Raw genomic sequence first — 11482 nt, forward strand, 5'->3', positions numbered from 1 at the left:
TAACAAATTTTGATTTTTTTTTTACGTATTTTAACAAGTTATGAATGATGGTGAAATCACAATTTGCACATTCAGCGAGTTGTATATTATTTCTACAACACATTAAATCAGGATATTAAAAAAAAAAATAAACTAATTTCTGACTTAATCAAAATATTATTTATATACACATCGTAGTCAGTTTATGCATGCAAAAACGATGGGAAAGTCATAATTTGGTGGTTATAAGACTTAGTTTTAAAGTTATATATAGGTATAGCTGCTGCAATATAAATATAGTATCATCTATTTACCTATATTATACTATTATAATATTATATATAGGCTGATGTAGTGATGTAAGTATCTAGTGAGAATGATAATGGCATTGAAACTAAAGCAATATTATTAATATGTTTACTTAATACCTACATTATTACTATAGTAGGTACAGTACTAAAAAAAATATTATGCTTACCACTAACCAAATAATATACATATATTTAAATGGGTATATGTATAAGAAAAAAAATGTAATAGGTATAGTTCTAATTATTACTGAATATGTTATATGGTATGATATATATAAATAATGTGTTAATTAAATCAGTGACTGTGAATATCGTTTTAAGATGATAATAACTTGGTTTTCATTTTGAGGAGGTTGTTCTGGAGATGAACCTAATTGTAATGTGCTTAAATATTAAGTTATGCTAAAATGTAAACATAATGCAGTAAATATTATAATTTGTGAAAATATTATTTAGATTAAAAATTGGTTGGGTGGGGGGTTCTAATATCCTATGGGGGTAGGTGGGTATAGGCACAAATAGGGTGGTGCTTGGGGGCTAAGCCCTCAAAAATGGCCATAGCCCCCCAAACATTTCCTATATTTTGTTTTAAGCGTATTGAATATTATAAAATTGAAGCTGTAGCCCCCCCTCCCCCAATCCCAAACGCTTTTTGCGCCCATGTAGGTGGGGTATATAAGTTATTGTTCATTTCCACATCTAAAAAATTTAGTTCAGTGCCACTGTACCCATATATTATATAATATATATATTACACCTGCACAATATCGCCGTAGTTTCGTCCGAGACGAATTTATAGGTGTGTATTGTTTTTATACCTATACACATACTTATTTTCAACGACTGCCATGCGAGCTCTATTGATATACCCAATAAGGGTAGTTTTTCATATCCGTCAATAGTATGATTATCAGCTGATGTACCGTCTGATTATTGAGCCAAGGCTGAATTCATAAAAATCCATCTCCGGGCTACACACAATATAGGCACTTATAATATATATTATATAAATATTATTATTGCTTCCGAATATGTATATTATACGTATTTTGTTTTTTATATTCTTTCTCAACAGAAGTTTTTTTTTTCGTTTACCATTATTATAATGTTATTGGATGTATTATTTTACCGGCCTGGAATTTCAAAATAAATTATAAAAACATTTTACCTTTCAGTAAATCGATTTTCTTATCGTTAACTCCGACGATTATCAATGTCTCCGCGGTTTACCTTTTTGACAAATTTGTAACCAAAAAAACTATCGACACACGCCATGGGAAATTTACATTAACAAGTACACATAATAGTATAATACCTATATGCATGAATTTAATTTCATATATTTTCGTAGCTCGCAACCGACCGAGCACGAGGAAATCATATTTATTATTCGGATAGCAAGACGATGACGTAATTACATCATCCGATCTCCTTAAACTAGACAGCAGTGTAGTTGTCTACTTGTCTCTCGGTGTGAGTGATGTTCCCACTGTTAGTTGCAGTAAGAACCATAAAACACCATTTGAAAACGAAAACGCTTCGCGCGCTGACATAAAATCTTTGTTTTCTTTTCCGAATAATACACGTCCGTCAAAAATCTTCGTAAAACGATTTCGGCTTCGACGCATGCACTACACCTATATAATAACTATTGCCTTTCGATATTTCTTGAAAACAATTTCACATACACCTTATAATGCTTGCTTCACGTTTGTTGTGTTTGTATTCCGTACAAATCATAATATTATATTAACGGCGTGTCGTTGTATATAATAGCCTAATATTAGTTATTTTAGCTATGAACAAAACAAATAAAATATTAAAAATATAATCAATATTAATCTGTACATTTTTCTTTATTTATTTAAAACATTGACAATATTATTTTGCTGTAATGCGTTTTTCTGAAACCGCAGCTTATGGCCCACATTCACCGCAGGGGACCGGTCGATTTGAACGAACCGTTGAGTGGAAACGCTGATGTGAATTCTGGGAATGTCCATATTACCGGCTTATAGACATATACTGCACACCAAAGACGACAAGAGGATATTTTTCGGTGACGGGCTGTCGGACCAGGACGCTCGCCCGGTAGCCACCGGGCCTGCGGGGGGGGGGGGGGGGGGGGGGGTTCTCGTTGGACCGCCTCGACGGCGCAGTGCACTACAACAACTTACGACTGACTGCGGTGCAGACGGCAGCGCTCTGGACGGAGCAAGAGGATGTGCGAGAGCTCGACGGCGACGGCTACGGCATGCAGCGGCGGCAGCAGCTGCAGGACCAGGAAGCAGCAATTGGACGAATCTGGAAATCAGCCTTTGCCGAAGGACCACGATCGTGGAAACGCTGCCCACGTCCGTATGGCCCCATGTTCGTTCTGCAGCGAGCAGGAGCTCGGCCGGGCGGTTCGGACTGTAGAAAGCTATTGCAGGCTGTTATTGATCGAGGTGCTCGTCGGACCCGGAGATGGTGCCTTTGGAAGTGACGGTGAAATTGCTGATCGGAGGGTAAGGACGTGACGGTGATGGCTGTTCCGGGAAGTGCGACATGGCTTTAAGAATTTCCGGCGAGCGTATTAGTTGACTCGCCGGTTAATCGTGGGTATGCTGAAATTATAATTTTACTGAAAATTAAAAAAATTTTCACGATTTTTCGACATCGTTATAATATGGTCTATAATAAGTTGTAACACTCTTAATTCAGAAATACTGTATACTTATATAACTTACTTATGTTATTATATAAGTTAGGTTGATCTGTCGCTGCCGGCTTTTGGCCGGCCTGGTATTGTAATAATGTATATGTAATATATCGTGTGTTCGAATCGTTTCATATTTTCTTGTCACGCTTCTCATGTCACGTCGCTCTATCGCCTTACCCCCCTCAATTTCACCGTCATTTCCCGTCTGTTCCACCACGACCATCTTTTGTTCCGACACCAACATATATGCACCTCGATCTGCACAGCCTGCAGGCTTTCTCGTCCAGTTCGCCTGGCCGCTTTCCTGCAATAACGCCACTGCAGAACGAACCCCGTCTTATCGGACGGCCCGGTTTCCCGGACGTGGGCAGCATTTCCGTTACACATATTATGCTTTCGGCGGTCCTTCGGCGGCGGCTGATCTCCAAACTCGTCCTGCTCTTCCCGATCATTTTTCCGCGTCTGCGGCTGCTGCAAGTGTCGCCGCTGCATGCCGTATCTTATTTTTATCTCCGCCGTCGAGCCATCCTCCTGCTCCTCCGTCTGATTCACTTTCAGCCGCATATGTTGTATAGTAGTGCACCGCCCTAAGCCCAACGAAAACTTGGCCGGTCACCGCAAAGGCCGTACACGTCCTCCCCCGGCACACAGGTACGACAGCCCGCCGGTAGTATACTCTCATCGTCGCCCTCGGTGCTGCAGTATATGTCTCGTTATAGGCGCCTCTACAGTTCCGCGGAATGGACAATATTCCTTATATATAACCAGCGTTTCTCCTTATAAGTTTGTTCTGTCTTTTTTTGATCGTCTGCCAAATCAATGTAAATAATTGATTTTAAATACTTGAGTTTAAATAAACAAATCTCGTTACTACGGTCCAAGATAATATTATTTATAATAATATGACATTATTTCGTTTTTAGCACATTAAAGCGGGAAAAGTTATTAATTCGATTATAGGCAGATGCATAATATAGGTATTAGCTGTGTATTTATACCGTATTAACGTTATACCCAATCGGAAATGTATGACTTACGCCGACACTCACAAAGGATGCAGTACTGGCTAACAACAGTAAGCTGGCCCTTACAGGTACAGTACTGGCAACAATGTTATCCCGTTATCCCGTTATCCCAGTACTACAATAGTACTAGAAAACTAGTACTGACAGCCAGTGTTGATTCAATACTGGCATATCACGGTCACAGAATGATTTGTAAGCGTGGACTAGCCAGTGTTTGTCATAGTTGTGCCAAGCGTTGGTGGTATACTGGCATACTACGAGTGCTGTATGAGTGATGAGCGTGGGTCAGCCAGTACTAGTCTTAGTTATGACAACGTTGGCGGTTATACTGGCATATTACGGGTGCTGTATGAGTTATTAGCATGGGCCAGCCAGTGTTAGTTATAGTTGTGCCATGAGTTGGTGGTATACTGGCATATTACGGGTGCCGAATAAATAGTGAGCAAGGGCCACGACTTAGTGTATTTTGTAGTTGTACCAAGCGTTGGTTGAGTACTGGTAAATTACTGGCACACTACAGGCGTCGGGCTCTATAAATTGTTAGTAAAGACTAATGGCTAAGTGTCAGTAATAGTGTCTCTGGTAGTTGTATCCCCCTACCCCGTTGGTTTAAGGGTGCTTTTGGATGAGCTTGGTTTGACCCCACTAAAGGGGCGCGACTCAAGGGGGGGCACTAGGGGCCGTGCCCCCTCCCAAGCCGTATTCCTAACAATTTGTATACCGTTAAAAACAAAATTAGATTTTTGGTTGGATAGTCGAAAATTTTTGATTTTGGATTTGAAATATCTCAATACCTTAGATTAAATACCTTAAATATCTCAATACCTCAATATACTCTAGTTTTTTTCTACCCCCCTCACTTTTGTTTGAATCCAAATTTGATTGAACCTATCTCTCCCCCCCCCCCCCACATCATAGTATAATATACACATCGCAGTGCCGAATAATAGCAGCTTAAATTCCAAAATATCGCGCTGACGTGCTGACGTTTCCTCGGCGATGGAAGAGGGCACGACTGGTTCTTCTGCGGAAGGGGCCAGACAAACCACCGGACGCCCCGTCCAGCTACAGACCCATCTGTATGCTCGACACTCCGGGCAAGCTGCGCGAGAGGCTACTGCTGCAGAGGCTGGAGGACCATTTGGACGCAAACGGTGGACGGCTAAGAGCTCCGAATAAGTTCGGCTTCAGGAGGGGAGTGAGCACGGAGTAGGCCATCGGCAAAGTGCTCAGCATCGCCGCCCAGGCAGCGGTCACCCCAAGGAAGAAGAGCCTCTGCGTTCTCGTGATTTTGGACGTCAAGAACGCATTCAACTCCCTGAGGTGGCCGGTCATCGACGCTGCTCTGAGACACGTAAACACTCCCGAATACCTGGTCGAAATGATTCGGTCAAGGTTGTCGGACAGGACAATCCTGACGGGCGAGGAAAGAGCAACCAGACAGGTGACGTGCGGGGTTCCACAGGGATCGGTCCTGGGACCGGCACTGTGGAATGTCGCGTACGACTCGCTGCTGAAGATGGACGTCCCGCCAGGAGTGCAGTTGGTGGGTTTTGCTGACGACCTGGCGGTCATCGGTACGGCTGTGACGGGAGAGTTGCTAGAGGAGGCGTTAAACCCGACTCTGACAGCGATCGATCGCTGGATGGCCAGCAGGGGCCTAGAACTGGCACACCAATAGAGTGAGGCGTTAATCCTTTCCAAGAGACGAGCGTTCGTGCCCCCGCGGCTGGTGGTCGGAGGTCACGCAATCAACATACGGAAAGAGATCAAATATCTGGGCGTGATATTGGATAAGAACCTCACGTTCAAGGCTCACGTCGAAACCGTCGTGGCAAAGGCATCGAGGACAGCAACGGCGTTGGCTAGACTGATGCCTAACGTCGGCGGACCAGGGCAATGGAAAGAAAGTTGCTCGGGTCCGTCGTGGACAGCCAGCTGTTGTACGCCACCCCACTCTGGATGAGCACTGTCGCGGGGGTCGACAGAACCAGGGCGTGCCTGATCCGGCCTCAGAGGGCGGTCGCCCTGAGAGCCATCCGCTCCTACCGTACAGTCTCGGACGAGGCCACCCTGGTGCTGGCATGCACACCATCGGCGGATCTCGTTGGACTCGAAAGAGGCGGATAGGGTCCCAGCTCCGGGTCGACATGGCGCCAGGTGACCCAGCACGACCGTCGAAGGCGGCCATTAAGCGAGCTGAAAGGGTGACGACAATAGCGATGTGGCAGGAGAGATGGCAGACGACCACCAAAGCGGCGGTGCATCCCAGACTTGGGAAGATGGCCGGGGAGGACCATCCCCTGGGTTCCTCTGACATTTCACATGACACAAGCGCTAACGGGGCACGGCTGCTTTCAGCACTACCTGCACCGGATGGCGAGGGCACCAGCTCACGTTGCATGCAGTGCTCCGAGGAGTCCGATACGGCAGAGCACACGGTCTTTGACTGCGAACACTGCGAGAACTATCGTGGAACCCTCAGTGTTCGCCTCGGCCGCCGTCCGAGAGCCGAAGACGTGCAGGATATTATCTGCGGCCCCGACTTCGCGTCGCTGCCGGCAGATCCGGAAGAGAAAGACGCAGTGTTGAGAGAAGCTGACGAAGTATTTCGTCTCTTCTACGGAATGATTGAGCGGATCATGAGCGCAAAGGAGGAGGAGGAGCGAGTGCGTCAGGCCACGGACCGGAGGCATGGACACCATGATGATGAAAATTAGTGTTCCTTAGTTAAGTTAATTATATCTGTAGCCGAAGGCAAAATAGGAGATTAGAGGCTCCATTCATTGTACCATTACTATTATGTGATAGAGGTGAGTGGGGGATTGGCCCACCACTTCTAATTGTTTTTCTTGTATTGTTGATTATCCAATAAACGATGGTGGCCGGAGGAGAAGTACTGGCAACATGGTTCCTTCTCCGGTCCTCGATACCAAAAGGAAAAAAAAAGGTTAGGTTAAGTCAGGTTAGGTTAGGTTAGGTAGCGGCGTCGCGGCAGTAATGCGAAAGCAATTCCCGCGGCGCCGTCGGTTCAAAACGAAAAAAAAAAGGTTAGGTTAGGTTAGGTTACGGGAGGGAAGGCGATCACAGCATCGCAGGACACCGGACAGGACGAACGAGACTACCAGAGCGGCGGATTCCGGTCGGCCCTAGAAGACCAGGAAGGCGCCTAACACACACTCGCAAACGTATCGTAAAATAAATAAAATGTCATGTAAAAGGGGGGTAAGTCGGGGAATTGTCCCGTCTACCCTTCCCGTATATATAAGTAGATGTTGATATCAATAAACGATGGTGGCGCCGCGGAAGTAATGCGAAAGCAATTTCCGCGGCGTCGTCGGGTCCAAAAATGAAGAAAAAAAAAATGTTATATTATAGGTTATAAGTTTATAACAATAATTATATAATCAATAAACTCAAGATATTTATAATCAATCTATGAATCTATCGCGGACTATCATTACAACCTACCACCCCCGCTTTATTTTTTTGTTCCATAATTTTTTTGGTAAATTTGTATTTCTTAAACCACCTGTGATCTGTAGGTATCGCTCCAAAAGTATATTTCTTTAATCTCTACCAGGGCCTTATGTTTTACAGGTTTTTATCTTATTATTATTTGTGAAATCTATTCTACTTGAATGTAGGTACCTACTCGATGTAGGATCACTGCAGTGTCGCGTAAGTTTCCACACCACATACGCTTGTTAAACGACAATATCACATTGCGATCATTGCACATGTTGTTTAAAGGCATGAGGTATTACACCTACACGTGGCGCGTTTTTTTTTTTTATTGTGGTGTGGGTGTCCCCTGTAGGCCTAATCCACATCGCAAGCAAGAACATGCGAACGCCGGTCGACTATAATAATATTATTGTAATGTACATATTAGGCCTAGATCGGTACAGCGAAGATTGCACTTCTCGTGTATAACATAATAACATAATAATATATGCGTTTTATAAAAACACATTTTAATATAAATAAATAAATGACAAATTTAACTCGCGTTTCATAGGTTTTAATTTCAAACTTTTAAAGTTTGTCGCATCACGGCATTTGCACATTTTTGGCTTACTATTATAGCGTTGAATTTTAGTGTGTATCAGCCTCATAAAAAGCTGGTTGCTGGCGCTGAGGGATTTGTCATTTGTTACATAGTATTATAAGTTCAAGAGAAGTAAAAATAGATTAAAATATTGCGGGTGCTTACACGGGTTTCCTATCAGAAACCGGGTAAAAAATATTGTGGGTTTCGAATTTTGTATTATAAAAAAAAGATCGTGGGTTTCGGGTTTAGCGTTCAAGCTGGATGCAATATTGCTTGCGGGTTTTACGTTCGAAACCGGGTATAATTTATTGATGGTGATTTTCGGGTATAAGTGTCAAATTCTACGCGAGTTATGGGTTTTTCGTTAAAAATTGGGTGAAATTGTTTGGGGATTTCGCGTTCGAAACCGGGTACAATATTGTTTTGTGGGCATAAGAGTGGGCTGATTATTATCTAGATCAGGAATGGGCAACTGGCAGCCCGCGTACCATTTTTCACTGGCCTGTGCTACATTTGAATTTAGTTTATAAAAATATAAAATGTTAAGAGTTTTTTGTATTTTATTTTATTATATTTATAAAACTATTAAAATCGATATAATGTTTATCGTAAAACGTAGATATAAATTTTTATCTAGTATTGAACTGGTAAATGTAAATAATATTCTATTATTGTTTAGTTAACATTAGGTTTTTTTTTTGCTTCCTATGTTCTCTGGACCGCTAGATTTTCGCACATTCAAAATTGGCCCTCTAGTAGCATTGAGTTGCCCATCCCTGATCTAGATTATAATCAGTCTCGGTGACGAGTGACAACTGACGATGTGACAGCTACTCGCCACATCAGGACGTATCTAATGTCTGGTACTTTGGCAATGACCACGATTAAAGTTATAATATTAAATTTAAGAAATGCGATAACCTTTCCAGGAATCAGTGGTTTCCAAATCGTGCGGCCTGCCACACTGATCGACGTTGTTAGGTAATAGGTACATCGTACATGGATATTTAAGAGGATATCAGCGCACTATTTGTTTTCTCTCTCTGACCCACGCGCAACATAGACAAAATGTATTTGCGTAGAATCGTTTTTTCTATGTTTTTAAGTAATCTTAAAGTAAAATCACATATTCCAAAAAAGATAGAGAATATTTGAGAGGGAATGACATCGATTTTATAATTTATTGTTATTTGACTAAGTATTCGACTTTCAAAATAAAAAAAAATTTTGTAAATTTAAATGATGTTTAAATTGTTTTGAAACAATATTTAGAGAAATCCCCCCCCCCCCCACTGTAACACCGGTTCTGGGTACGTATATGTGATCTAACTCGCGCTAGGAAGATTAGATACACGTATAATTGTATAAATGGTAGGTACCTACCAAAATAAATTATACCGACAATATTTGTGACAACCCACTTTTGTGTAATTATATCATTTATGCCTATTGTAATTATTTGTTACTTACTAGCACGGCTATAGATAGTAATATTCATTAATCCATTGTTAAATGACCGTTTTCAATCCCCCTCTAATTTAATTTATTTCCATCATTAAATTTGTATCTATCATAAAAAAGAAATCAAAATTTTAAGAAAAGATAATTAATATTTAATATTAATTTTGAATCTAATGCATATTTCTATAAAAAATACTATAACAATTATGTGTAAGTATTAACAATTAACATTGTATCAGTAATAAATATAAATTTGTTCGTACAGTGTAAGATATTTCATTTCTTTTATATTCTAAAAATAAAATTATACTATTAAAAGATTCAAAAACTGAACTAGTTAAAATGTTAACGTTTATTAATAAACTTAATTAATACAAAAATGAATACATCAAAATTAGGTGGACATTTCATTATTTTTTACTTAAAAATTAATTTGAGTATTTAGAGTGTTACACGCAAGGCAATATAATAATTTACAATACACAACCCGATAGTATAGTTGTCGTATGTAAAATAAGAAGCGCATTAGAACATTATAGTGAAATCAAACATTATTAACAATTACTGAACCACCATGGTCAGCTTTTTTATCGACGCTTTGACTTTCAGCCTCTTCTGTCATCGGGGTAACTCCACCTTTAACTTGTATGTTATGCTTATTCTTGAATTCATTGATTTCAATTCCTTTTTTAGTTAATTGTTCATTCAATGTTTTCACAATTTTACCCATCTAAAACAAATTATTACAATGAATAGTTATCTCAAATATTATTTATGAGTTTAAATAAATAATTAACAAATTACTGCTCATTTTTGTTAATTTCCTATTATATAAATTTATCATAGTCGTTGATAATAATTAATTAATATCAATTTGTCAAACACATAAAAAAAAAAAAAAAAACCATAAACCAGTTTTTTTTTTCAAAACAAATAAATATGCAATAAATAAAGTTTAAAAATAACTTTTATCTTCTCTTACATTCTTTAATAGGATTATTACATAAACCAATTTATGTTCAAAACAATATGCGGTATACAATCCGGTTAAAATTCAAAAGCCTTAAGGCAGTAAGTGACAAGTTTCAAAGTGTTTACACCGAGAAATGTTATCAACATTTTTTATATTTCTGGATTATGATTCATCAAGTAAACTTATATTCAATGATTAAAGTTAATTTTGTTTGGGTTAAATTAATTATTTTTAAATACCTATATTAGATAATTATAATAAAACACTGTGCTGAGACTCTTCTTAAAAAGGCTTATATTTGTCAAGATATTGCAGAACCACCCAATACATAATTTTTTTGTAAGATTTATAATGAAAAATATTAATAACAACTGAAAAAGTAAAAGTAAAAGTTAATGAAAGTTTATAAAACTAACTTCTCCTCTATTTTTAATTAGTGTAGGTAGTACATCACAAATCTTCCTTTCAACTAACACTCCGCCTATCAGCCTGAAACATTTTCTTTCATCGTCCAACTTGTTTAGAGTGTCAATAACAATGCTGTAACAAAATTAGGAGATATTAATATTTATAACCAATGTATATTGAAAAGATTCATGCTATAATAAATGTACAAACCTATGTTCATTGAGATCGAGCTCGATTTCTGATAATTTTGTTGCAAGTTGTCTTTGTTCCGTTCGTAAAGCATTAAAAGTGTTGTGAATCAATTCTTCTTCAGTAGGTTTCTTAACTTTGACTAATTTTTCCATTTTGAAAGGTTAATAAAATATAGAACTATTATTATTTTTAATATAACACAAGCATATAAATTAAAAATACAATTCACAGTTTCTTCAACTATACCCAGACTATATACTCAGTAGGACAGTTGTACTACAGTACTACACACGAACAGAAGTGGGTAGTGGGTACAATAATGAATGTACAACATACTTTACCTATCCAAAAGCTTATCAATTATTTGTAGGTTAGGCA

At 39.5% G+C, this 11482-nt stretch overlaps 1 protein-coding gene across 1 annotated transcript; it reads right to left on the minus strand.

The window, feature by feature from the left end:
• Positions 1 to 9865: 9865 nt before the first annotated feature.
• LOC132947167 (prefoldin subunit 2) lies at positions 9866 to 11411 on the minus strand. The gene is made up of 3 exons (XM_061017377.1): positions 11123 to 11411; positions 10921 to 11044; positions 9866 to 10261 (listed from the first exon to the last, which is right to left on the minus strand). The coding sequence occupies exons 1-3, from the start codon at positions 11254 to 11256 to the stop codon at positions 10076 to 10078; spliced, it is 444 nt and encodes a 147-aa protein (XP_060873360.1). The 5' UTR covers positions 11257 to 11411; the 3' UTR covers positions 9866 to 10075.
• Positions 11412 to 11482: the final 71 nt, after the last annotated feature.

Source organism: Metopolophium dirhodum, chromosome 6 (assembly GCF_019925205.1).
Source record: "Metopolophium dirhodum isolate CAU chromosome 6, ASM1992520v1, whole genome shotgun sequence".
Taxonomy (NCBI): Eukaryota; Metazoa; Arthropoda; class Insecta; order Hemiptera; family Aphididae; genus Metopolophium; species Metopolophium dirhodum.